Below are 27,919 nucleotides of genomic sequence, written 5' to 3' on the forward strand. Positions count from 1 at the left end.
TGTAGGGAAGCAGAGTTTTCCCAGAATTATTCTCTACAGGCTTTGCCATAGCAGAGACTTTTTTATCCTCCCCTCCATGGGCACAGATTGCTCTGACAGCAATAAAATGCAGCAGAGAATTGAATTTGGAAATAAATTGTTTAGATGATGCAGCAGCAGACGGATCACTATTCCAGAAGAGTCGGTCCGGGGCGGATTTGCTTTAGTGCCAGATTGGAAATGTGGCAGTCACAGGGAGCTGAGCTGGGGGCACCGTGGCATGGCGCTGGGTGTCCCCTGGGCTGTGTCCCTAGGATGGGTCCCCACATGTGCTCAGCACCAGGGCAGCTCTGGCAGAGCTGTCACAGTGTAAACCTGGGTTATAAACACTGAGTGTTGTCCCTGGCTGCTCTGTGACCATGGGCATGTGCTTGAGCCTCTCTAAACCTCGTAAAAGGTTGGTGAAGTGTTGTGCAAACACTGACTGGCACTAAGGGCTGTTGATAGCGGTGCGGTTTCCTGATTCCCACATCGTGGTTTAATCCACAAGATAAATTGGTTGGGTTTGTTCTGTTGGTTGTTTTCTCCAGTCACAGGGCCTGGGGCTGGTTTGGCTCCAGCAGCTCTCTCTGAAGATGTCCAATAAGCAGGCACAGCAGAAAGGTGGATTTTGGTGGCAAGAAGGAGCCCAGTGAATGGTTTGTGTGCTGTGAGAGCCATCACCAGATCCTGCCCAGGCTGACTTGGGCTGGTAACAGACTTTGCTTCTTGTGTCTCTTCTCCTCACAGTCATCCTTTTATTCCCCCCTTCCTTACATAAAGTTATTGTCTTTATCCACAGTCCACAGGGGGTATTAAAGGTATTTGAAAAGTTCCTCCTTTAACTGTGGTATAGTAAATGCTGTGTTCCTGAATTCTTAACTAGTAATTCTGTTACAGTGCCTTGAGGTGGGGTACAATGGAATTTTTCTCTGTTGCAGTTTGATCTTTGACTGTATTCTCATGCAGTGGGAGTGTAAAAATGAGCCTGACATTGACAGAAGTGACAGGAGGATCTTGCCAGCAGACAGTTTTGGAGGTGCAAAAAGAAAGGGTCCTACCAAGACTATAATTCAGAATGAAGCAGAGAAAAAAAGTACATTTCTGCTGTCTTTATTCTTAGAATCCAATGGTCTTTCTTCATCAGATTGTTACTGAGGGCTGAGGAAGTTGAATAATTGCCCTTTCTTGCTGCTAAATGAATTTGAGAGGATAAAACCTGATGCTTTTGAGAGGATGCATCTCCAGTGTGTTGCTGACGCTGGAGACTGTGGGCAGCAGCAGATCTGCCTATTCATTTGGAGCTTTTGTCATATCTCTTCCGTGGAGATGCTGTTGCATATGAAAGTCTGATTGATACTAAGGCAAAGGTCAGGAGAGTAATAGCTTTGATGGTATCCCCTGAAGCAAATCAAAATTCTTCTGAAAGATTCTGTTCAATTTGATATCAAAGGTCTGGTAGCACTCTAGGGATTCTTCTCTCTGCTATTATGCTTATAGCTATAAGAAAAATTAATGTTTGCCTGTTGTTGTTTGTTTTGGGTTTTTTTTTTCCTAAATAGGATGTTCTGCCATAAGAACGGAAAATAACCACTTCTCTCTTTCCTCCCTCCTCCTTTCTTGTCTGTTTCAGGGATCCTCGATGCATTTCCTTGCCATTATTTAAGGAGCCTTTACTAAAAGCATTTGGATTGTGTTTCTGAGCAGCCAAGAGATTTTTGTATCCAAAATGCTCATAAAGGAATATCGCATTCCTCTCCCGATGAGCGTGGAAGAATATCGCATCGCCCAGCTCTACATGATCCAGGTCAGGAACCTCCTGCTCCTGCAGGCTCTGGGGGCTCTCTGGGGGACAATTCCTGCAGGATTGGAAGTTTTAAATTTGGGGTTTGCTGTTTGCTCATAAAGGAGTAGTGGGGAAAGTAACACAAATGTCAATTTCTGATTTGCTTCCTCTTCTGCTTAAATTGGAGAACCTCTGTCTGACCTGGCTGGGGAAACACAAACCTGTTCCTGTGGGACCACTCAGCCCGTGTGTGGGTTCCTACTGTAGGGCATGAACAGCCACTGCTTCCCAGCTGGGTGGTGGTTACTGATTGTGCCAATTCCAGTTGCAAACCAAATTCTGTTCTTTTCTTGGGAAGCAACATAATATAAACTTGACAGGGTAAACCAAAGGCATAATTTGGAATTAAGGGAGGGAAAAAAATAAATGTAATATATCTGTGCTCATATACCACAATGAAACAGATACTAATCAGTTTAGGCATAAAATGTAGATTATTTTTAATAGGCTTCTGAATACTGATGGGAATTTTTGCAGAATTCCCTGTCTGCAGTAAAGCAGTTAATTAAAATGTTGGGTTTTTGTAACTAAGGTCCTCTGTGCCCATATTCTCCCAGTGTTTGAAGTCCAACCAGGAGCAGTTATAAAAGGAAATGAAACTGAAGTGTTATTTCATTGTCCCACACTTTAAATAAAATGTAATTTTGCTCATCCAGCAAAACACACATCTAATACTGAGTTTGCAGGAGAACTCTGCTTTCTGAAGCGGTGCTAGAAAAATCTGCTTTGGCTTAAAACCTAAAATAAGGGGGAAAAGCAAATCCCCCAAACCAAAGCAAATGTACAACTCCCCCATTTCTCTCCTGACCACCCACCTGTGTTCCTTAAGGATGCATGCACTTGGGCTTGACTGTTAAAAGACTGCATGGTGTGTATTTTGCAGTAATAATGGTCAAATTCCATTTTCTGACACAAATGTGTCATCTTTGTGTGTTTAACCTAAATCTTGGCATAAACAGGTAAACATTTTTCTTACGTGGCTTCATTTTTCTTTACCTTTTCCTGATTCTGTAGCTGCTTTGAATATTTGTGTAATTATTTTGTTAACAACTTTGTCTCCCTAAATTGTCTCGGCTGCTTTGCATGAAGAGCTGGTGGATGGCAGCAGAGTATTATCTGTGCAGAACTTGTCAGTGAGCAGCAGAGCGTGGGGAAGAGTGATCTGATTAGGAAGGAGGAGCCCACCTGATTAAACAGAGGATGACTCCTTAATTGGGGGCTGTCTGTGGGGCGTCCTGGGAATTCTGGAGGACTTAGTCAGGGAGGTGGATTTGCTTTTTGATCTCAGAAGTTAAATTGCTGATTTTAACTTCCTTAATGCAGAACACTAGGTTCTGCTTTGTTACTTGACAGGGATTTTGGCCATATCTTAACATCAAAAGGACACGAGAAGCCATAAGGGTTTCATGCAAGGGGAAGTTCGCCAGCTTGAGAAACTGCACCTCCAAATTGCCATCCAGCCCTGCTTTAATTTTCTACTGCATTGCCAGGCAGCAGAGTAAGGTTTCCTCTTAGCTCAGGTGTCAAGTCAGGTTTCTGATCTCCCTCCACTCACCTGGAGCAGGGGGCTGAGCTGGAAACGCTTCATGGAGCCCAGGGTCTGGGGGAGCTGCAGGAGTGCATGACAAACAGGGGACTTTGCTGTGTTACCTGCACAAGTGGCACAGAGGAAAAGTTAGCTGTGCTTTTCCTTGAGAATACCAGTTTCAGCTCAAGTTTGAAATAAACAAAAAATAATAACAAAACAAAGACCACTTAGGGTAGAGTTCATAGTTTGGCAGCGATTCACTTCAATCATTCCTGGATATCAAATCTTCAGTTTGATTTAAAAGTGGAGGTTTTGTCTTTGAGACAGGCAGTGGGGAAGGAGCAGTGGGGAGTGTGACTCTGTCCTTTTAGAGAATGAGAAAGTGTTTCATGTCTGCCCTTTTATTTTTCCTCTGGAACGCCTGAAGAGGCCACAGGAGAAGTAAGTTCTATGTGTTGAGCCCTCTTATGGGAACAAGCTGAGATATCTTGCAAAGCAGCAGTGAGGAGGCATTTCTGAGAAATCTGTGGCTGAAATGTGGAACAGAATGTTTTGAAGTAGTTCCTGGGAAGAGGAGCGATTCTTTAAGGCAAAAGGTTAATTTCTGTGACATTTGTCATGTACAGAATGGTGGCATTATTGCTAGCAGCACCAGGCAGCCTGGTCCTGTGAGGAGCACTTCTCCAGCAGTGCAAAAGGAGATGCCACAATTGCTCCTCAAGGGTTTTAGGGAGCCTCAAGCACGCACCTGAAGTTGATCACTCCTTTACCTTCAAGCTCATGAGTGAAAATTCCCATTAAATTCCAAACCAGTTGGTACAAAGCCTCCTATTTTTTTTTAAATCTTTTTGCCTAGGCATACAATTTCCTAGATTCCAGCATTGTCCAAATGGAAGTTTTCCAAAAGGCCCTTCTCCCCTGAGCCCTGTGGTGGAAGTGGTGCCTCAAAGCCATGTGGGCAGGGATGTTCAGACTCAAGCTGCAGTACTGCCATCACTTTTCAAAGCCAATTCCATGTAGATTTTTACTCTGCAGTGGAAGGATCAATCATCTGTTTTCATGAGAGAACAATCCCTTCTTATTCATAGAAGTCTCAACAAAATTTTCCACCAGATTTGATGTAAGCAGCATCATGCCCAAATAGCAAAGGATCCTTCCATTAAATGGGAACAGGCTGTACTCATATTTGCTGTGTTTACTGGATGGGAGAATTAAAATTGTGCAGTATATAATCCACATCTCTCTTGCTTCTCTGCGCCACTGGGCAGGAGAGACGTGCCATAAATCATTGTGTGCATGCCTGTGTTGCTCTGTAATTCCTCTTACAACTACAAGTTCTCCAGGCTGGTGTATAAAGCTGTGAAAACTGAGATGAGTGGCCTGCTGCTTTGCTTTTTAGTGTTGGTTTTTTTGGTTTTTTTTAATTTGAGGTGAGAGAGCAAAAAGTGTCCTAAGTTGCTTTCTGCTGGCTTCTGAAATATTATCTACAGTCAGTGGTTTCAGTACTTTAAGTAGCACTTGAATTCTTCCCTAAATAAGTTAATTTTACATTACAGCAAGGACTTAATGTACCCTCGACTTGCTTGAAGCCTAGCAGATCTGAATTGTTTTTCTCTATTAAATTTCAGACTTTCAATATCCTTCCAAGGGAAACCTCTCACGCAGCATTGTCAGCCTCTCCAGGTTGGGAGCCCTTGCTCCATCCAGAGCAGTTGGGTTTAGCTTTTCCATAGGCACAAGACCTTTTTGCATCATTGCTGAAGTTTTGTCTCTTTTTAGGTCCAAATTAAAACATACTCATTTCTGTAGCTGAGCTAAGATCCAGCAGTCTTCCTTCCTGCTTTTATTCTGGTGCATAAAACAGGCAAAATATTTCGAAACAGTGAAATCACTCTTTATACCTCTATTAATGTAACTTTCCCTGAAATGTGTGTGCACATTTAAAAGCAGTCCTGCTTCTAAGGGTGAGGGTTTCTCAGTGAACTCAGCCTGGAGTTGAGTTGTCCATGGGACTGGGAGAGGTTTGATCTGGGGAAGCTGCAGGCTGACGTCCTCAAGTAAGCAGAGAGGAACTGGAGATGAGCACTGGAATGAGTTCTGTGGAACACAAACCATTTATGGAGGGAACAACTGTAACCATCTATAGGGATTTGTTTCTTCCTGCAGAAATTTTGAGCCAAGGACTCTGTCCTGGATGTCTTCTCAGTCTCTGCACATCACACCCGAGGTGTGTGTGCTATTTCAGTCTCTGTGAGGTGAATCCTGTTGGGCACAAAGGGATCTGTGTTAGAGAGATCTTGTTAAAGGGTCTCTTAATTCTTCCCCTCCTGAATCCTGCATATTTTGGTCTCAGCAGCAATCCTTTCCTGGAACACAGGCATCCTTTCCTTGTGTGTTCAGGGAACCTTTCTTTGTGTACACCTCCTCATCCTCCCCCCAGAAACAATGCACACATTAACGTAAAGTCTCTGTTTCATAAAAGCTTGAAATCCGAGCCCTGAATGCATTTGTTGGGATGTTATTAGCCAAAGGTCAGTCCTTTTATCATCTTAATAACGTTCATTACTGTGCTTCCATATGCCATGAGATTCCGAGAGACCGCTGCCCTTCTGACCCTTTCATAAGACAAGAGAATTCCTCTTGTTATTAAAACTTATTTTTATATCAGTGGGCGCAGCTTTCTTGTCTCTTGTAAATAACTCTGGTCCTCATTTTGTCTACACAGATTTCTCTGGGTATTTGTGACCTTCCTCCAAAGATAGTGTGCTTTAAAAATATTCTTCTGCTGGACTTTGTGATTACCTTTTGAGGATAAGACTTATTTTAAGATGCAGCGTCATCCTTTGGAGTTAATAGCGTTAATACTTTGTCATTCATCACTCTGAGGGTCCATGGCTGGGAAAGGCCTCTGGCCCTGTTTGAGGCACTGCATGGGAGATAACCCATCTGCTCAACACTGCCTGCTGAACTCAGGCACAATCCTGGGAATTGAGAGCTTCTCTCATGTTTTAACATGAGCCTCTCCTCTACCGTCCTCCAGGGCTTTGCATTTATTGCCTTCCCTGAAAAATCAAAGCGTGTTCCAAGCATCTGCAGTGTGCTGTACTCTCCTGTCCTGACTGCTGATGGAGTACCCTGAGTCACTTTGCTCCTTTCTGGAGGATCATGGTTTGTCCATCATCTCAGTTTCCAGACACCTGCGCTGTCCTATTTTCCCCTTCATTTCCATGTAGCTCTCAGGAAGCACCTTTGAGAACAGACTTAAAGCTCTGCTTGGTGCTGGTGGTAATTCTTGAAGCCCTGTTGTGATACCCAGGTGCAAAAGTCGTGTCCCTTAAACCCTCAGCTCCACTTGGCAGTTGCCAGCAGGCTCAGCAGATGGTGAAGGATTGATTGAGTGGGGGAAAGCAAACTAACCCTTCATCTCTGGACACTGAAAACTGGAGGGCTGATTATTTTTGTTCTGCATGCAGATGCCTTGGCCATCTGCACAGACAGACATTTATGCTTCAGTTTTAAAGCAGGTGATGCTGCTGACAGCTCCAGAGACCCTGGAAGGCTCACAAGTCTAAAAGCAAAGCCTGGTTTGAAGCTTTGCCCCTGATTTCTGTGCTGCACTGTTAAAACCTGTGGCTTCTGTATGCTCTCTTCTTCCTTTGGTTTTCGTAATCTTTTCTTTGTGATCATGAGGATTTGCATCCTTCTGGAGGAGGAGAGTAAGGCACTTGCAGGTGTTTAGTTTTGAGGACAAGGGTGGTACCACACTTGGGGTCTCATTTGCACAGGTGACAGTGACACTCATACAGGTTATCATTTTGGGAAAACATACAGAAGGAGCAAACACCTTTTCTACATCTACTTTCTTCTTGTTTTGTAGTCGTTATCCTTGAATTCTTACATTGTCTGGGATTCCATATCATGCTCCAAAAAAGATTGATTTTAGGGTAGTGAACTTGATGTTGCCTTGACAGTTCGTGTGCTCTCTTTCTCTTAACAAAAGTGAATGAAGCTGACATCATGCTATAACACAAGCAATTTTAAACTTCAGATTTGTACTGATTTTAATACAGGGCACAGCACTGGCAATCCTACTAAACTTGTTGGCTGTCAAAAACCCTTTTTCCTTCTGTATTTTTTTATTGTTATGAAAGAAGGACAAAAATATTGACTGGGATTAGGTTCTCCCTTTTTCAAATACCTGAAGGCAAGTAATGAATTAAGTATAAGGAAGACTATGGGGATTTCTTTAAGCCAGTCCTGTGGTATTTTAGCACACAGCCTGTTGTTAGTGAACAATTGCATTGGGTTCCTAAATTATAAGGGATGTAGTCAGAGGATTAGACTTGATCCAGAGAAGCCCAAGTTGAAATTTTGTCTCTGACTCACAATATAGTAATGGGCAACTTGCTTTGCCTCCCTTTAAACCAGGGACAGTAATTCTCACAGACAGTGTCTGTGGAATAGTTAATGCAGTGAAAAATCAGTTTAAAGACATGGAAGGAAATACTTGGAGTAGATGAAATACTGAGCTGGAAGTGTAGTAGACATTTTGAAAGATGAGGCATGTGGGGTAAACAAGTTTGAGGTATCTCCATAATAAAGTGATCCCTAATTCATGTGCCTGTGGCACATCCAGCCCTGACTCTAAAGGACTGTGACAGGGCGTCTTTGTAAGGCAAAGTGATTAATGAGTGGCCATGAGAAAGGTTCTCTTAATGCTGTAAATTTTTTATGACCCTGCACAATTGATTGTCCCCAGAATATCCTGTTTTTGTACAAGCAGCTTCATTAATATCTAGCCCTGATTCTAAATAATGCAGTGCCTACAACACTTGTACAAAGTGATGCTGTGTGTGTTTCTGCTCTGCCTTGCAGGAGCCTGGTGCTGACAGCCCAGATCTGCCTGCAGCTTTTAGGGCTTTTTTGCAAAAAATGTGTGTTCCATTACAAGCAAAGCAGCCAGGAGTGCTGGTGCAGATGCAGTGCAGGTAATGTGAGAGAGGTCCCTTCCTCAGGGCCTCCTGCACACCCAGCTTTGCTTGTGCAGCTCTACATGTGCCTCTCTCTGACACAAAGACCCTTCTTGGCCTCCTCCTGTGCTGGATGTCTCCTTGCAGGCAGCATTGAGGATGGTTACAGGTCTGTCTGGTAGTCCAAATTCTTGCTTGGTAAACTTGAGGGAAGATTCCCTCCCATAAAATCCCTGCTACAGGCAGGAGTGATCAGGTGGCATCTCCCTGCAGAGCTGGAGAGGTCCCAAAAGGGAACCCTCCTAGAAGTTGCAGCTGATCAGTGCTGGATTGGGAAAGCAGAGAATAACTACTTAATAGTTACTATCAGAGGGTAACTACTTTATGGTTCCTATCAGAATTATGTGCAGCTGGTGAGGTATCGGTGTTTGGGGACAGGGCAGTGCCTGGCTGGAATGAAGCACCGCGTATTACCCAGCCCATTGATCAAACCTGTAAGGGGATGTTTAAAACAGCTGCTCTTTTGCCTTTATTAATGAAGCTGTTGATGAGGAGCAGATTTCTTTCCCCTCTCCCCAGGGTTTCAGGTCATTCCCCTGTATTGGGAGCAGTGAGGCTCAAAGTGCTATTGTAAAGCCTCGTGTTCTGATCGTTATCTTGTTGACTCAAACTGACCTTCCTTCCAGAAATAAGTATTGACATGGCCCTTCATGGGTTTTGTTTTGTTGTTTGTTTTTTTTTTTTAACAGCACTAATTGGATTAAAGTAATTGTCACGCGTGAAGGATGCATGTTAGAGCACAAAGGGCACAGGGGAGGCTCAGTGTGGGCACCATGGTTACTGCTGACATCACTGCTTTGCTGCTCCCAGCAAGGACTCAGTGCAGCTGAAGCTGGAGTGAGGATGGGCCAAACTGGAGGATTGCTGATGCAGCCCCTCCCGTTGCCATGGAAACAGAGGATGCAGTTTAAAGTTGCCTGCATGCATAACGTAGTGCTCATAGTGTAGACAAAACCAGGGTCCTGTGGTGCCCAAAGCTTCTGCAAGGGCAGAGTGGGGAATCCTGTTGTAGTTGGACTTGTTTTCCCATTGACTTTACTGTGCATGATGAGACAGAGTGAGCCTTGCTTTGAGGGACAAGAGCAAAACTCACAAGTCCCTTGCTGTCCTGAGAAGTTTTGCGGTTGAGAGATTGCCAGTCCAACTTGATGTAATTATTTCTGATTGGACCTTACAAAGTGCAGGCTCAAAAGTTCTGTTAAAACCATCCCTGGGATAACAGGGTTCCTGTTACTAAAGGTAAGCCCCTACCTACCTTTAAGATTGTCTTTCTAATATAACCATTAAGATTGTTCTCAACTCCTGCAAAACAGTAGAGGAGCTTCCCTGTTTGAGGCCTGTTTTGCTATATTTTGATTAAGGTCCCTACTCCAGCAAAGAGCACTGTCACAAAATGGTTATTAGGGTGCTGAAATGGGGATTCAAAGATGTAGCCCTGCCAGCAGCTCTGTGTCTTCAGGTTCCTTTCTCTTTCTTCAAAATGGTGCTCTTTGTTGATTCCCTGATATTTAATGTGAGGGCACTCAGCTGTTCTGACTGGGGCACAAAAGCCTCTGGCAGCTGAAGTTGTGTGTGCTGTTGTACTTCAGCACTCTCCTGCCTAAGTAACAGTGGGGGTGATTTTTATTTTTAATTTAGTTCCCTTAACTTTCTGTTTGCTTTTAGAACATTGTGCACTGATAAAATTATGTTGGTTTTGATGTGATGAGAAGTTCTGAATTTTGGCTTCTCTAAGAATGAAATAGCTCCATCTTTTTTGCTGTATTCTTTCACTCTGAACAAAGCTCTTTGCTGAGGTAGTGCCCTGGTTATGGTGGTATGATTTTAATTGAGTGTTTCAGGTCTTTGACACACACATACAGAAAAGAAAAGAACAAGTTGTAAAGTATGAAACTATGGTACTTTTAGGATAACCCAGCATTTTGTTTTCATAGGTAGGTTTTGGTTACCTGCAGTAAATAGTGACCATGAATGGGGCCTGGGCTATCAGATATCTGCATCAGCAGGCAGAAGGTTGCTGGTGGTGAAAGCAGATTGCTGGTAATGAATGAGCTGTCAGCCCAAATGCTGGTGAAGGAGTGGTTAACAGAAGCCAGAGCTGAGTCATTCCGCAGCACAGGCGGCTGAGGCACAGCGGGTACACCCTGAGCAGGCACTGCCTGCCTGGACCTGATACCCAGTGCAGCATCCTGTGCTGGGAAAACCCAGTCAGAATAAACCCAGCATTCTCTCCAGGACCTTTTGGTGTCTCCCAGTGTGTCCATCACTGGCTTTCTGGTTTTTGGTGCTGTTTAATTCTGGCAGCTGTGGCTGGGATGTGCTGTTGTGTTTTGTTTGTGGTGTTTGACTGCTGATACTGCCACAATAGGCCAAATTACATGGCTGAGACAAACAGGCTGCTTTTCTCATAACCTCTCCCAGCTTTTCTGTTAAAGTTTACAATGTGCAAGGTTCCAGCCACAGAGTCACTGGTACCTCCTCAGTACCTGGTGCCTGCAGCGGGGAGTGAGGATGGCTGCTGCTGGAGCATAGCAAGGAGAGCTCTTGGTGCTGGGAAGAAGACACTACTTTGGAAAATCAATTGTGAGAGTGAAATATCCCTCAGCCTAAATAATGTTCAACTGGAGATAGTTTGGGATATTTTTCCTTTAGCGTATGGAAGAGATTTAGAGCAAAGACTTTATTCCTCTCCCCCAGCCTAAATTTTGTTTATACCTTGGGTGCCTTTACACTTCTTTTCTAAAACTGAACAGAACAGGTCTGGTTGGTGAAAACAGGTCTTAAGAGCTCTCCAGTGATGGCAGGAGTCATCTTGCTGAGCAGCTTCAGGCATTTTTGTGGTCTGATGGATTGTGTGAGGCACTTCATGCTTTCTCTGGCTCCCAAAGGAAGGGTCTGTTTCTGGGGACTTATTTGGTGTTTGTGGTAGCCTTAGCATCCAAAACAATAAAAAAATTGTAATTGGTCATAGAGAATGTTTTCTCAACCTCCCTTGCCACAACAATATGAGCAAGCATGTTAGCAGGGTCCTCTGGGGATATTTGCTGTCATGTTCTTGTTCTGTGGTTACAGAGATGTCTTTGCAGCCCTTGTTAACTGAAACCATCAGCCTGCTGGAAACTTCTCATATCCCTATCTGGGTCTAAGTGGGCTAAAAAAATCCTGAGAGTTCAGTGTTATTTTAATGCACTCTCCCAGAAGAGTTTTGTCCAGACTATCAAAAAACCCTCTTTCCAAATGGGATCTGGAGGAAAAAAACACCCCTAAAAAATCTTGTTATTGTTTCCAGACAATGATTTGTGTCTTCCTTACCCATGCATGATAGGTCTGTCAGGCATGGTGCTGTCAGTCTTCATAATTGGAGTAGTCTCAAGTCAGAACTCTCGTGGGTCCTGTGGCACTGTGTGACTGCCCTGCTGAGGGGAAGTAAGAACATCAGGAAGCTGAAGCATCCCAACCTTTTGTGAGCACTGTCTCACTTATTCAGATTGAGAGGTTGTACTGCAAACCATAATCACTGGTAAACAAGGTGGGAGTGTAGTTATAATCTGTTTTGGAAAGCGAGAACATGCCTGGATCACCCATTATCACCACGCAGCCTACCCCATCCTGACTGTTCTCTGCAGGAGCATTGCAGTGCTCAGAGTAGTTACAATAAAAACAGGCAACTTCAGGAGGAGCTAAACCAGCTGAGCTGTTGGCAGTGCTGCTGTTGGCTTTGCAGAGACTCTCTGCTCGTAGACCTGAGCCTGTGAGCAGCCTGGGCTGGATTCCAGGGCAGGAGCACAAGGAGGATTCTGGATTAGATTAATATTCTTCTTGGTGTTCTGAGGTGGTTGATGGAGCTGTTTTTCTTCTAATTCCCCAAAAGCAAAACATTACAAGGCAACTGTAATTTACACAGCCTGACTTGTGTATTTCTCCAGCTGATCCAATAAACCACATCCTTAACTGTTTGATCCAGCATTATGCACTCCTGTTCTGGGAATGCTGTTCCTTCAGCTGTGCTGAGACTCCTTGGGCTGTGTAGGTTTCTGTTGCCATCAACCATCTTTCCTTTGTGGACCTTTGTCCCACTGGAAAAACAAACACATTGCATTGAGTCACCTGGTTCTGTTCACCTGCTGGACTTAAGGCTTTGCAAGGTTTGCTCTAGTTGGGGGACACATTTCTAACTGGGAAGGGAGATGGAAGATCTGAGAACTGATGAACCTGCCTGCGGAAGGCTCTGTTTACAGCTGTTTGTCTGCTGTTGAGAGCAGATGATAAATGGGGTTAGGCTGGCCCAGTGGTTAAGTGATATTCATGGGAATTATTCATCTGTGATTGTTGTGCTGAGGTCATGTGCTGTGTCCCATGCTATGCTGCTGTGCCAAGAGATTTATTTTAATAGAAGCCTTTAAGTAACTGGCATTCTTGCTAATCATGGTGCATCTGCTTCTCTGGGTTCCCTGTTATGAGTAATTTAATGCTATTACTTTAGCTAGAAGGGATCTGTGTCACCATCTGTCCTGAAAAGCTATTGATGGGGCTGTGGGGAACATAGAGTGTCATCAGCAAGAGAGTGACTTGGAAAGGGATGCCTGGATTTCCTCTTGTAATACAATATAAGATGGTTTACTGTGCTTATGGGTTAGATAACCTGCACATAGAGGCTGTCAGCTACTCTTTGATTTTGTTGGGGACCATTCCTCAGGTATTTATAGAGAGGGAAGGTGCTGTGTCAGTAGTGAGTAGCAATGACCCAGGCAATCTGCTAAATAAAGTCTCTACTTCTCTCCAAGGCTGAAACCTCTGAGACTGACCCTCAAGTGCCTGCACATCAGCACCTCCAGCAGATATTCCTTGGAGAGGTCCTGCCACACACTTCTCAAGCCAAATGTTTTCCTAATTGAGGGTTATTTTTAATTGTTGTTTACTGACCACTTCCTTGTGAGAAGCCCTCTCCAGGCTGTAGCTCAGGTGCAGTAGGCATGAAGAGGCTGCATGGCTGCAGAGCAAATTGCTCTTCACTCCCACAAGTGCTTCACTTTCACAGCACCACTTATGCCCAGAGTACCATCCTGGTCTCTCAAGTGCATGTGGCTAAAGTCTTTATTTTTATTATATGAGAAACATATTTTCTCTTTGTCTTTCTGACTGGTCAGTAACTGCACTGTTCGCCATCTCTCCTGATTCTTGGCCCTTCCTTCCTTCACTGCAGCTCGTTGTCTTCTCAACAAGCCAACTGCTAAGTGTGAGAGCCTGGAGGGCTGGGAAGCAGCTTTGTGTGGGTTTATCCTGGGGAGTTTCTCTTTGATCATACGCTCCTTCCCAGCAGTGTGGTGTGTTATGAGTATAAATTTGGCCTGACTCAAAAGTCCTGGCTCTAAAGATAGTTTGGGATATAATCTTGGGATTTTTTTTTTTCTGTCAGCAGAGCTACAGCTCTTATTTCACATTCATCTGAGAAAGTGGTCTCGCTGTCCTCGTCATATCTTACGTAGATAAGTGACAAGTAGGAGGGATGTGAGGGGCCAAAATTTGCTGAGGGTTTGTAACTGAGTGACAAAGGCTGTGGGCTGGAGTTGGTCCTCTGGAAAGGCTGGAGGAGGAAGCACACCCTGCTCCCAGAATAGAGTGTGCAGTCTGCTGCAGCTGCACAGAAGTGAATAAAATAACCACAATTCAGAAGTGGGATGTGAACTGACTTTCACAGAGAGTCTCAGTGAACTTGGTTTTCCCTTCCTCCCTTCTGTCACACCGAGTTGGGGCAATGACACCGTGTCACCCTTGCATCTCCCACCATGACAGTTCCAGGTTGTGTGGAGAAGCTGCTGATGGAATTATTCATGTACAGCAAAAATTGGCCAGTTTTGTGGGTTCTTCAGGGTTCCAGCTGTGGGGTGAGAATCAGGCAGCTCATCTCCATGCAGAGAAGTTTTTGTTAAAACTGGCTGAACAGGGAAAAGTGAAATGGGGAATTAGTGAGTAAAACTCCTCTGTGGATTTTGGTCCCAAATGAGGGCTTGCAGAATTACCTGGAATTGCTGTAACTGTGCAATCTAGAAAGGAGTTTTGAATAACCTGGCATGAAGAAAACTTATCTTCCCTCTGCTTATAATTTCCATGTGCTTCTGCCATATAATAAAACTCTAAATCTCTATAATTTCTATCAACTGCTCAGAGCAGATGCTGTGCAGTTATTCTGTCTGACACTTCCACTGTGCTGGCTGGGTTACTGCCTTTTCTGAGACCTTTGAATTAACCAGATTTTGGGGTCATCAAGATTATTTAATGTTATTGTCATAAATATTTGTACAGGACTTGGTCAGTGCTTATATAGGAACTGAAAGCCAGTAGTTTGTTAGAAGAGGATGTGTGCTTTAATGAACTGCCAGCTGAGTGTTAGAAATAAACTGTAAAAAAATACTTTTCTGCTTTTCTATTTTTGTCTATTGCAGTTTGTGGGGCAGGAAAAAGTGATTATTTAGATTGTCAGTTATTTAGGTTTGTCAGTTACGGCTGTTTAAATTTCAAATCACTTGAGAGGTCTTTATAAACAGGGCTATTTACTTCTAAGCAGCTCTGTTGACTTAACATCCTGTCCTCAAAAGATAAGAAGTTGATCTCTTGCATCTTATTAATAATTTTCTGTTAAACCATGTTATCCTTTGAATTGTTTGTATGCCAAAAATGAGGAGTTGTTATTGTGTTACATTTCACAGTTGATTCTTGGTATAAAATTCCTTTTTTGCCCCCTTAATTTCCAAAGTTCTGTGCTCTCAAAATGCTCTCAAATACAAAAAATAATCTCAAAATGCTAACAGAATGAATCTGTTGTTTGGAAATGATGAAGGTTATACATCATCCAATCTGCTGAAATGTATGAGAAATTAATAAATATTTGGTTTGTCTCTAGCTCATCTTAGAAGCACTGAAATTAGTATTTTTTTGTTGAGGGAATTTTTGCCAGGTTTTCTCTGAAGGACAGTCCTACAAATAAGCCAAAATGCGGAGGCTGCCAGGGGGTGCAGTGATCGTTCTGGCAAACTTGGGTTGTTTCTTCAAAATATCTTAATTAGCAGAGCGAAGTCTCCAAGCTGTTCTTGGAGAGCTTCTGCTGGGCCAGATCACACGCAACAATCCCCCAAATGCTGTGGGTGTAGGTCACAGAATGGTCTTTATCACTGTGATCATGGAATCCCTGAGGTTGGAAAGGACCTCTGAGATCATCAAGTCCAGCCAGTGACCAATTTCCAGCTTCTCAACTCAACCAGAGCACTGAGTGCCACGTGCAGTCATTTCTTGAGCACCTCCATGGGCGGTGGCTCCAATGCCTGACCACTCTTCCAGTGAGGAAACTCTTCCTGGTGTCCAGCCTGAGGTGCTGCTGACCAGGAGCGTGTGTGGCATCACCATGGGGCTGTGCAGGTTGGACAGACTCCCCTTGGCTGCTGATGCAAAAGGGTTTGTGCTGTTGGGTGGTTCAGAGCTGGAGCCAAGGGTTGGGGTGTGCTGTGTTACCTGTTCCAGGAACAGGAGTTGAGGTGTCATTACAGCTCCATTCAAGCTGAGCGTCCAAATGGAAATTGGCATGGAGTCCTGAATAAATCAAGTCTCTATGTTGGCCAGATGAGTCTGTAAATTTTGCCTTTGTAATCTCTAGGTTTGATAATCTTAGTGCTGGGGTGCTGCTGCAGCTCTGGTGTGCTCAAAAGGAGTCCTAGAAACCACCCCCAGTGTCCAGGTGCTTTGAGAGCCAGGTCCTTGTATGATGCCCTGGAAAATGACCATTTTTGTGATGTATTTGTGATCTGTTTTCCCTTTCAGAAAAAGAGCAGAGAGGAGACATGTGGGGAAGGCAGTGGAGTGGAGATCCTGGAGAACAGGCCCTACGTGGATGGCCCAGGGGGCAGTGGGCAGTACACTCACAAGGTTTACCACATTGGCATGCACATCCCCAGCTGGTTCCGCTCCATCCTGCCCAAGGCGGCTCTGCGCGTCGAGGAGGAGTCCTGGAACGCTTATCCTTACACAAGGACAAGGTAAACTGGGCACAATGCCCACAGCTGTGTCCCTGTGCTAAAGACAGGGCTCGGTGTCACCCTCTGGCAGTGGAATTTCCCTCTCCAGTGATATCCTTCAGAGCAACTGGGCTCAAGTCCTGAAATTCCTGTGCAGTGCTTGGTGTCAGGAGTTTCCTTGGCTGACTGCACACCTGCCTGAGAATTTGGGGCTCCTTGCTGTAAAGTGTGGAGCTGTTTTGTCTGTCAAAGCTTGGGCGATCATGAATGGTTTTTATTTAGCTTTGTATCTACTTAACATTGCAAATCTCTGCAAGCTCAGGGAAGTTATTAATGTGCACAGTGCTGGGACAGATGTCATGCTGAATCCTGTCAGGGAAGGCAGGATGCATTTGTACATGGGATTTTTCTTTCTCTTTCTTAATAAATAAATAAATAATCACATCACTTCTTTTCTGACAACTGTCTGTCATTTAACTAGAAAATAACAAACTTGCATCCTATGGTTTTCACGCTGAGGAGGGAAGAGAGCCAGAGGCTCTGTGGAGCCCTCTGGGACCTCCTTGTTTCATCTGATTTTGTCAGGGAGGGCTACACATACCCTGGAAAAATATAACCTGTGTGCCAGTTACTCCATATTAGAGCATTTGCTCTTTTTCACATTTACAAAGCTGATTTTCCTGACATCTTGCACAATAAGAAGGCTTTAATGGGTATTTTGATTTTTATGAAAAATCTGGGAAAATTTTCAAGTTCTGTTTTAGTTGGTCTCTGCAAGTAACATCAATCCTGGGAAGGTGGGGAGTCTGTGTGTGCATATGGGCTGTTGCCAGTGACTGAATATAATGGAGCTGCCTGACTTTTAAGTGATTAAAGTTCACTTCCAGTCAGTTTTTATCTCTTCTCTTGAAATGCCTGTGAGTCAATCAGTTGGCCAGGAAACCTGTGCTGCACAGAACTAGTTTGTATTTTATTCTGCCATAGATTCCAGGCAGGAGCTTTGCTTTTCTCCCTGCACAGGTGCCTTTCCTGGGTGTCCTTGTATCAGGATCCATGTCACAACTTTATAATACAGTGAGCCCAAAATTTATCTCCTTGCTGGAAACTGGTGAGCTCCTGTCTTAAGAAGTTATTCAAGAACAATCTCTAGCTGGTATTTTAAGCATATCTGAAGGAAAACATGAGTGAAGGCTGGCTGGGATTTGAGGCTGATTTACTCTAAGCTGTGTTGCTCTGGCTCCCAGGTACACGTGTCCTTTTGTGGAGAAGTTCTCTATTGATATTGAGACCTACTACAAAACTGACCCAGGAGACCATAACAACGTCTTCAACCTTTCTGCTGCAGAAAAAAGACAAACCATTTTAGGTAAATAGCCTTTTTCCTCTACTTTTCCCTGGTTTTGTCTTTTTCTTTTTTTTCTTGGTGTGTCCATCCTCCTTAAACACACACCTGTACCCCTGTCACTGTCATTGCAGCTAGGGTTACATCAAGTAGGGTGAGGATACCAGAATTCTCTTCTAGGCTTGATGTAAATCCCATGGAAATAATTTGAATCCCCCATCTGTAAATTTAAGCTGATGCTTTTCCATCTTATTTATGCAGCTCCCAAGAGGAGTAAGACATCTAATGAATTTGGGGGTAATAAGTAGAAATAACCATAGAAGAGGAAAAAATAGCTGTATAATTGTGGAAATAGTCTTGTTTATTTGTGTGGCTCCTTCATGTATATGAAGATGATTCCTGTTGCACTTTTGAAGCATGAAGTTGCATTTAATTTTCGTTCCCTCTCCTTTTAGTCCTGCCCTCATGTAGGTTAGCACTCACTTCACAGCTGTCTTTAGAAGATTGAGTTAATGTAAGGAATTAATGAGAAAAGGCAGAAGTATTTCAAAAAAGTATTTTGTACTTCCCTTCAACTGTCCTCATTGCTGGGCCTGGCTGACCAGGCTTCACTGCTGAGCAGACTCAGGTCCCACAGCTGCACTGAGAGGTGTCACAGAGCTGTCACTGCTGGGGTAGCGTGATCCTGCCCTTCAATCCAAACTTCAGAGGCTTCTGCTGAGCTCTGGGGATTGCAGGTCTTTAAAATATGTTAATTCACTCCACTCCTGCTGCAGCTTCCACTTCTCCATTGTTGGATTGTTAATTAGGACTTGAGTTAAACTTTCTGCTTCCCACAGCACATCTGGTCTAACAATAGCAGCTGAGGAGTTCCCAGTGCCCTCCTCTGATGGAGCCAGAGATGAGATGTTCATGGGCAATGTCTGTTCCATGGCAGGGCAGGTGTGTTTAACTGTCTTGGCTGAGACAGCTGCAGCACTGAGCGGTATTAGAAAAGCTGGAAGGTGGAATGTGCAACAGATCTGTGTGGAGCTGGAAAGACAGAGTGTGCAGAGCTGCCAGAGTGCTGTGGATCTGCAGTTACTGTGGGCAAAAACATCTCTTTGGAGCAAAGCCTCTGTTTTCTGGAACTGTGTGTGCTCGTTCCTCTGGCAGAGCTGATCTCTGCCCAGCAGCAGTGTATAAACAATTTAAATATCAGTTGTTTAAGTGTAAGTAAAAAGAAACTAAATTGCTCTAATGCTTCTGGTACTTACTAAAACAGAAATAACTCATGAAAAATGATATTTCCGTGTTTTGCTCAGGAAAAGGAAATGTCTAACAGTTTCTGTTCTCCTTCTGTAGATCCTATTGATATTGTTAAAGATCCTATCCCTCCCCATGAATACAAAGCTGAGGAGGATCCAAAGCTGTATAAATCAGTGAAGACTAAAAGAGGACCCCTCTCAGAAGATTGGATTCAAGAGTACAAGAACAGCCCTGGGAAATACCCCATCATGTGTGCATACAAACTGTGTAAAGTGGAGTTCAGATACTGGGGGATGCAGTCGAAAATCGAGCGCTTTATCCACGACGTTGGTGAGCATTTCTGCCCTTGCAGAGTTCACTCCTTAATGCTGGCACTGAATTGAAACATGAAGGTGAGGTCTGTGCAATGCATCACATTCCAAGACACGGCTGTGAAGAGATTCTCAGGTCTGATGACTCTGTGGGTCAGCTCAGAAAAAATCCTGTTACTCTGTCGCTTACAATCGTGGTATGTACAAATCCAAGCCACGTGAACCCACTGAGAAGGTTTCAGGTCCTGTGTAGGCAACATCTTGCATTGTCCTTTTTTAAATTCTTTTTTTAAGATAAACTTGCCAGATCATTTTTAAACTCTGCCAGTCTTCTTTCTTGTGACCAAAATCCATCCTGAAGGGCTGCCTAAAGAAATGAGCTTCACTTCAGCATCTTGAGTGGTTCCAGAAAACCACTCCCTGGAGCATCCCTAGTTTCTACCTGTCTTGTGACGGGGCTGGTGGGTCTCTGTGTGGCTCTGAGTTGTGAGTAAATGCCCTTCTTTGATGGATGCATCATTGTTAGGTCAGGGCTTTTAAGGAGGAATTGGATGTGTCTGGGAGTAACTAAGTGGAGACAGTACAGGTGCTGGCAGTGCTGGCAGTAATTTATTTTTTGCAGAAAATCTATAAAACACCTGATACAGTTTCTGAGCCTTGCCACAAATGACTGGTTCTATGGCCAAGTGGAAAACCTAAATAGTGTTTTAAAGGAGCATTCCCATCTGAAAGGGCAGAGCTCTGGCTGTCCTCTGGCAATGAAAATGCAAAAAAAAAAGGGTGTGTAGAGGATGCTAGCACCTTCCAGTGCACTGTAAATCCTCCTGCATGACCTCCACGACTCTGCTTTTGATGTGCAAGTCTTCATGAAGTGCCTGATTCTAGCATAAGTAATTTTCAAGCTCTTTGTAGTCACATTGCTCCTGAGAGCTAATGTGAAAAACACTGATAGAGCAGTGGAGAATAGCATGCCCCTCTCTCTGAATGCTCACAGGTTGTTTTCTTACAGCTCCTTTGCTTTTCTTTGGGCAGGGATGGAGGCTTTTCCTGCTGTAGGCTGTGTTACAAGTGCCTCTCTGCACTGAACTCCCTTGGTGTTTCAGTGACACGGGTTAATTTAGTGTATGCTGGAAAACACAGGGGCAGAATAACAACTCCATTGTATCTGTTAAATGAAAAAGGAGCACATGACTCTTCCAGTTCAGAGGTGTTTGGCATAGATTAACTGTGGTCCCTTAGAAATATTGCTTTTGTATTCTGTGAAAGATTGCCTGCCATTTCCCTCTTGATTGAGGCTTTGCACAGAGTAGAGCCAGCTCATTGTCTGCCTTTCAAAAGCTTTTCCAGCCTGTTATAAAGATGGCAAATAGTGTTTTTCAAAGTGGTTAAGATGCATAAAATCAAGGAAGTCTTTTAGGCAAGATGAAGTAGAGGGAGTGAAAAGTGAAAGTAAAAGCTTGGGGTATCTGCAGGAGCTGTGTGGCCTCCCCCTGCCCTGGGACAGCTGTGGGGAAGCCATGAGTGGCCAAGTGCCACAGCATTTGTACCAAAGCCACAATGCATGAGGATGTTTAAGTTGGAAAGATGTGATTACAACAGGACTGACCAGGCTTAGGTGCAGATCCTGTGTGGGGCTTCCAGCTGGTGGCCAAAAGCAGCTGGAAACCTTTGTGCATTGTGCACCTGATGGTGAGCCAGGTTCCCAGGAGCCAGAGTTGTTGTGGTGGGTCAGCCCCTTCTCCCTTGGCATTCTCCTCCTGATTCCTCTGTTCCCAACTTGAGCAACTTTATTTCCTGGGGAATCAGCCCACCCTGTGCAGGGTCACCAAGCCAGCAAGGAAACAAACAGCAAGATCCAAACTCTGCCCAATGGGGAGCAATGCTGAGTGGAGCAAACTAAAATTAGAGAATGGGTTGAAAAAAGAGCAGGTGTGAGGTAAGTGATGGATGCCTTGTGCAGTGTGGAAGGGCTGCTGAGCACAGAGGGAGGAACTCTGGGGGCCGGTGTTGAAACATTCTCACTCGTACTGAGTGCAGCAGCCATTCTTTCCCATGACTAATTGAACAGTTACTCAGTGCTTTGACAGCCTGAGACACAGACTAAAATTGTGATTGTGGGCTATTAGTCTGCTTGGCTGTAATATTTGTATGCTTTTTTACTCCTTTCCCATAGATTTTAAGTTTAATTGGACTGGCACTGCATAATGTTCTGCTCCCACTTGCTTCCTAATGGTGCATGTGGGCTCTGAGTCTTTTGTTGTTAAACAAGTGTGTTGACTGTGTATGGGTTATTAATTATATACTGTGGCCAAGTGTGTTCCATCCCAGTAACTGGAGCTTTGTCTAAGCCACTGTGTCCTAGGCTAAATATGCCCAAATTGCTGCACTGTGGTGAAGTGGTTTTTGAAAGCTCTTTTGCAGAACTTTGACTTCACTGAAGCACTCAAATGACTCAGTTCATGCACTGCCCACTGGATCCCAAAGGTAGAGTTTTGTCTTTCCAAGGGGAGGCAGGTTGCTGGTGGCATGATGTGGATGTGACCACAGGCTTTTCTTTGTCAGGGTTCTGAGCAAGGGAGGGCAGGGAAACAAACAGGTGTGGCTGCAGGTGGCCTTTGGTTGGATTGTACTGGCAAGGTTAAGGGATCTCTTGGGACTGTCAGGGAAATAGTGTTGCACATGGACAATCAGGCATCCTGTATTTGCTCTCAGGAAATTGTGAATTATTAAATTATTTGGGAGGTTGCTTCTGGGTACAGAGGCAATGGGTATCTGAACAGTTGCTTTATTTGGATATTGAGGGCATTAGGGGCAGAATTTGTTGGTGGGTTTTGGGATTTATTTCTTTTGAGTTCTTATTACATTTACTACTTTAATTTCACATTGGAAAACAAGCCCAGAACTACAGACCAAAGGTTTTTAAATTTCACATGAAGCCACCTCTCTGCCCTGGCTTGTCTAATGGTCATTTACACTTCCTCTTGTAGGGTGGAGTCCAGCACCACAAATCATTTACAGCAGTCAGCACCTCAAGGACTCAACCAGCCTCTGAGTTGTTGAGGTGGTGAGCTGGAAATCAAATGATTTAAATGTTTGCACCCTGCTCAGCTCTTCACAGATGATCTTTCTGCACAGCACAGTGGGAAATGTTACAATAATTAAATCAACACATGATGACGGGTGCTCTGAACTCAGCCTGCACATTTGTGCATGTGTGGTGTTATTGTTTGTTTGTTTTTTTAAACAAAGCATTGCACTCTGGAGAAATGATAGTCTGCTTAATGACTGATAACCAGCTGGTAGCTGCATCCTTGTCAAAAAACCTCTTCCCATTTGTTCTGGGTGACTTCAGTGAGGTGTCTGACGAGGCTGTGGGGTTTTCCTCTGATTCTGGGGAGGAAGGCTCAGATAAGCTTGGGGCATGTTGGTGGAGGGGGAAAACCTTCTGGCAAGGCAAACTTCCAACTGTGCTGCAGCTGGGCCAGTGTGTGACAGGGACTTCTGTGGCTGAGTAGGACACATTTACACCTTCTCTCCTTCCAGGGAGAAAAAGGAAAGCCAGCTGGGCCACAGATTCCCTCAGCATTCTTCTGATGGGCATCTGCTCCAGAGAGAGTTTTTCCCAATTACTCTCTTTCCTGGCTCTGGTGTCTCCCCTCCTTTTCACTTTCCAATAAAAAAACTTGTTTCTCTCTAAGATTTTGATACAAAAATGCTTTGAGATTTGTGGTTTTTTCCATTGCACAGGGAGAGCAGCAGTGTCTGGACAGGTGAGGTCAGTCATTTGTAGCTGGATCCTGGCTCCCTGTAGCTGGGTGGGACACTTGTTGTGTTCCCTGGGTCTCTGCTGGGAGGCTGCAGGCTGGGCAGGAGTTCAGTGCCAACTGCTGTGCACAGAGGAGCCCCTCAAGTTCTCTTCCCTAGCCCTGAAGCCTTTTCTGCAAGCCATGACTTTTATTTTTCCGTTTCTTTTGTACCAGCACAGCCTCATTGTCCCTCAGGTTTTCTCCTTGTGTTTAAGAAAGAGAAGTTCAGCACTGCTGGCACATCCCAGGTGAAGGCCAAATGCTGGGAAAGTAATCTGTTTTTTGGACTTCTTAACTAACCTGGAGGGGGAGAGGCACAGCAGCTCTGAAGCCCTGTGGTGCCATCCCGTTTTCAAAGGAGCAGAGCTTTAAGGAAGGATGGTTTGGGATATTTAATCAAAGGGATCCCAGCAGGGCACATGGGGAGGTCTGTGGATTGGCAGGAAGCAGTGCAGGTGATGTTTGAGATCTGAGAAGGCAGAGAGGAACTTCAAGAGACTTTTTTTTACCCCCAGGTGGTTTTCATGTTCCCTGTGATGTTAGTCCATTAAAACACAGATACGTGGTTGGTGGCATCTGTGCCTCTACACAGAGAATTTCTGAGGAGTTGGGACACTGATACATCAAGGCTGGATTCAGGAGCAGGAGTGGAGCCTGCTGAGCCCTTGAACAGGGGAAGCTGTGGGAAAGAGCAACATTCACTTGTGTGTCTGATCACAGTCTGTTTTCAAGGTGTTCCAAGCAAGGTGGAATTGGACACTGTGGGTATGGAAGTCCAAAGGGTGGTGGGGACAGCAAGAGAAATGTTTTCTTGGCTTTCAGTGTGGGTGTGATGTAAATTTAATCTTGGTTTTTAAGCTCTGCTGGTTGTCAATCATAAGAGGAGGTGAAGAGGCTAAAACATTCTCCTGTACTCCTGCAAAAAGTAATCTGGCAGGGGAAATAACTCTGAATCTCAGCTCAGGTCGAACAGAATTAAGGTGCTGAAGGCTGTCACTCTGCCCCAGAAGGTCACACTCTGCTGGCTCAAACTTGCCTCTCCCTTCTGAAAGTCAGTCAGCAAAATACATCAAATATTGATAGATTTAATCTTACTGTGTAAATGAAGTTCAGGTTGAGCTGGTCCATGGCATTAGTTGCTGATCTCAGTGGCCATTTCCTCCTGGCAGCCTGGCTTGGCGTGACTGGTGGCATTGAGGACTGACCAAAGAGCAGAACACACAATAAAGTGCTCAGGTCTGGAAGGAGATGAACATATAAAAACGTGGGTTTTGTGTGTTTAAGAAAACAAACAAACAAAAGGTGATTGCTGAAAACAAACTGGATCTTTGGGCAGAACATCACAGAAACTGTGGCAGTGGTGGGATCCAAGGGAAGCTCCTGTTGCTGGCAGCACCTCAGAAACCCTGCCCATGGTGGGACCATCCCCCTTGGCCATGCTCCTGGAGATGGAGAATGGCTTGTGAGGGTTGTCTTTCCTCATGGTGGTGCTTAGAGAGCTCAATCTGCAGCTCCCAAAACCTAAATGATTCTAATGTAGCCTGTTGATTGCTCTCTTAATCCCACTGGTGCTTTGGGCTTGTCCTTCAACCCATCTCTGCCTCAGTTTCCTAATAATTAGGGGACAATATTAATTGATTGTTTATTATCAGAAAAACTCCTGAGGATCAGTTGGTCAGTATTTAGAGAAGCTTTGGAAGCATCATTACTGCTGTGTGATCCCATCAGAAATAAAGAGTACTTTGGAGTTTTGACCTGTTGTGAGCTTTTAAGGAATAATATTGGTGAAAATCCTGAGTGACTCTTATGTTTTAAAAGTCTTGGGGGTGTGGTGATGTTAGTGAGTGAGTCTAAGTCTTAGGGAGAGTGAGTGTCTGTTGCCTGTTCAAGTACATTGTGTGTTGATACTGAGGCTGCTCTTCCTTTCAGATATGTGATACATTGAAATATTTTAAATTGGCTTTACCCACTCCATTTTTCTCTTGCAGCAAAAGACAGATGGTATCTGCAAAATAAAGCATCTTTATTCCCTCCCTTACTTTGCTTTCTATCCCATTATCTCAGAAGCTCCAATTTGTGATGCTGTTTTACTGATACATAGAAACCAGGTGCAGAAAACAGGTTTCCAAGGACAGGAATGTGGGATGTGCTTCTGTAATGTAACAACTGGGGAGGGCTGTGGAGCACCCATCAAGGAATGATTTGAAGCTCTCCAGGATTAAAAAAAAAAAACAAAAAAAAACCCAAAAAAATCAGTAGCTTTTTTCTTTTTTCTATTTTCTTTTATTTATTACTTGGTAATATATTTCACTTTGAAGTCAGGATCCAAATGTTGCAACTTCTAGAACTTCAGGGAGTTGAAACTGTGGTCTGTGTGTGGTTCCTCCTTGGTGGAGCAGGCAGCCAAAGACTTCCATCCAAAATTAGGCAATCCCTTTCCAAGTTAAAAGTTAAAAATCCCTTTCCAAGTTAAAATCCCTTTCCCCTTCCAGTGACAGAAGACTGGCTGATTTCAGTGATTTCAGGGTGATTAGGAAGAACTGAGGAGATAAAGTAGATGAAGTGACCAGGTTGCCAGCCTGACTGTGTGAAGGTCCTGCACTGCAGCACTGCAGGCTGATGTCTCTGTAATGTCCCTGCCATGGTGTTGAGAAGCTTTGGGAAGGGAACATGTTGGTTGCTGCAGTTTGTAGCTCTGGTGACGGGGACATTTTGGCTTTGCAGGCCTGAGGAAGGTGATGGTCCGGGCCCACCGCCAGGCCTGGTGCTGGCAGGACGAGTGGTACGGGCTCACCATCGAGGACATCCGGCAGCTGGAGAAGGAGGCCCAGCTGATGCTGGCCCAGAAGATGGCCCAGTTCTGTGGTGAGAATGACTCAGAGCAGCACGGTGTCAAGGACACTGCTGGGGAGAAGGACGTGGAGCCCAGCACGGGGTCACCTGCAGACACCGAGGACGTCTCCGCCAACAGCGACGCGGCCTCGGGCAGGTCGCTCACCAAGCAATGGTCCACCTCCTCCAAGTCCTCACGGTCTTCAAAGAGGGGAGGTAAGATGCTGCCAGTGACTTGCTCTTCTGAACTCATGGAGGTTGGGCTTTTGGGGGGTTGGGCCATGTCACCTTGTGGCAGGTGCCTTTGGGATAAGGTGTGTACCATGAATCCTGTTAGATCAGAGGCCTTCTTTGCTGGTGCTGCAGGCTCAGTCTTCTCAGGTGACCTGGTTTGGGTTTGGGAAGGTTTCTAATCATCCCATAACTGTGACTCAGTGTCACATGGCAGAGTTGCCAATGTCAAAAGCACAGAATCTGTAAAAACACTGTAGAGAAGCAGGCAGGAGCTGGCTGGCAGCACTGGGGCTCAAAAGACAGCCAGCAGCGCAGAGTTAGTCCTCGTTACTCAGGAGCCACTGGTGGCTTTCTCAGGCCCTTCCGTGGTGTTCCCTTGTGGATATCTGCTTATCCTTGATAGCTGTGTCATAGCAGGTACCTCTGCTCGTTGGCCAGAGTTCTGTGCCACCACATGCCTGTCATTTCAGGAGGGGTGTTTGGCTCCATGGGGCTGCACACAGTGAAACATCTTGTCAGCTACTGGGGAGATTAAAGCAGGAACCCCCAGAGGTGCATGGGGGCTGCTGCCTTCCCCTGGTGATGATGTGCAGCAGCTGCTTGGAGACAAAACCTCACCCTGGGATTTGGTGGGACTGTACATTCCCTTTGAAACACCTTTCAGGAAGCTTTCAGGATTTTAATGTTAGAGCTCTGCTGTGGATATTCTGTAAGGACTCAGCTTTGAGCTTGGATTTTGTTACTCACCTCTCCCTTGGGACTCACCTCGTTTTGTTGTACTTCCCTTCTTTGGACTGTTCTGTACAGAGAGGTGACTCCCTGGTGAGTTACAGCCACAAGGTTTAAACCCTCAGCAGTTCCCTCTCTGATTAGCCAAGTGCTGCAGGTAGCAGGGAAATTGCAGCTCTCACTGCAAGAGGGAAAAAAACCCCATGAAAACCCCAAGGGGCAGCATTTCTTCCAGTGACAGTGGAAGGAACATCTGGGTGAGTGAAGCTTCTCCATCTATCATATGCACTAAATATTGGGAGCTGAGTCTCCATTTTTACTTCCCACTCCATCACTGATTTCATGGCGGGGTGAATGAGAGAGGAGCAGTAGTTTTACCTTGCGATGACTCACCCGAGTGAGCCCCGGGGAAGAACCTACCAGATGCTTCATAAATCACTGCATAAAGATAAAAATACTGGCTACTTTGCCTGCACCAGCATTTTATATTGATGCACCCATCTCCCATTGTGCTCTTTGCACAAAACCCCTCTTCCACTGCTGACACCTTCACTGGGAGCTGGAGTTTTCAGACCTCTCAGAATTTCACTTGAAGGTTTTCACTGGGAGCAAAGCATGAATTTCTTTTCAACTGCAGAATGTCTCAGCTTTTACAAGGAAAAGTAATGAAAGAAATTAATTGTGATGTGCTGGGAAGTACGTCACACAGATATTTTAATCCTCCTTCATGCTGGCAGCACATTACCATATGGAAGCAAGGAGGGCTGTTGCGACGCACCGCCACCTCCAGCTGAAAAAAATGCCTTTTCTCCAAAGCTTTTCCTTTTCTCCACCACCCGAGCGAGACCTCTGGTGATGGCAGGACCCTTGTTGCCCTCCCATGTGCTATTAGGTGCTCTATTTTTAGCAACTATTATGCGAGTGCCTTGACGTCACTCGGGCGTGAATGAGCTCTGCTCCGCCACCTCCTCGCTGGCTGCTCCCGAGGG

At 44.8% G+C, this 27,919-nt stretch overlaps 1 protein-coding gene across 5 annotated transcripts in view; it reads left to right on the top strand.

Moving 5' to 3' along the window:
• Positions 1–27,919, top strand: part of PITPNM2 (phosphatidylinositol transfer protein membrane associated 2) — a 110,866-nt gene that overhangs the window by 45,629 nt on the left and 37,318 nt on the right. For all 5 annotated transcript variants that reach the window (XM_031059524.1, XM_031059520.1, XM_031059521.1 and 2 more), the window contains exons 2-6: positions 1,652–1,825; positions 16,235–16,449; positions 17,673–17,794; positions 19,115–19,348; positions 25,860–26,183. In XM_031059524.1, the coding sequence (XP_030915384.1) occupies positions 1,748–1,825; positions 16,235–16,449; positions 17,673–17,794; positions 19,115–19,348; positions 25,860–26,183 (973 nt within the window). In that variant the 5' untranslated portion in view covers positions 1,652–1,747. The remainder of the gene's footprint in view (positions 1–1,651; positions 1,826–16,234; positions 16,450–17,672; positions 17,795–19,114; positions 19,349–25,859; positions 26,184–27,919) is intronic.

The sequence above is a fragment of the Geospiza fortis genome, unplaced genomic scaffold (assembly GCF_000277835.1).
Source record: "Geospiza fortis unplaced genomic scaffold, GeoFor_1.0 scaffold145, whole genome shotgun sequence".
Taxonomy (NCBI): Eukaryota; Metazoa; Chordata; class Aves; order Passeriformes; family Thraupidae; genus Geospiza; species Geospiza fortis.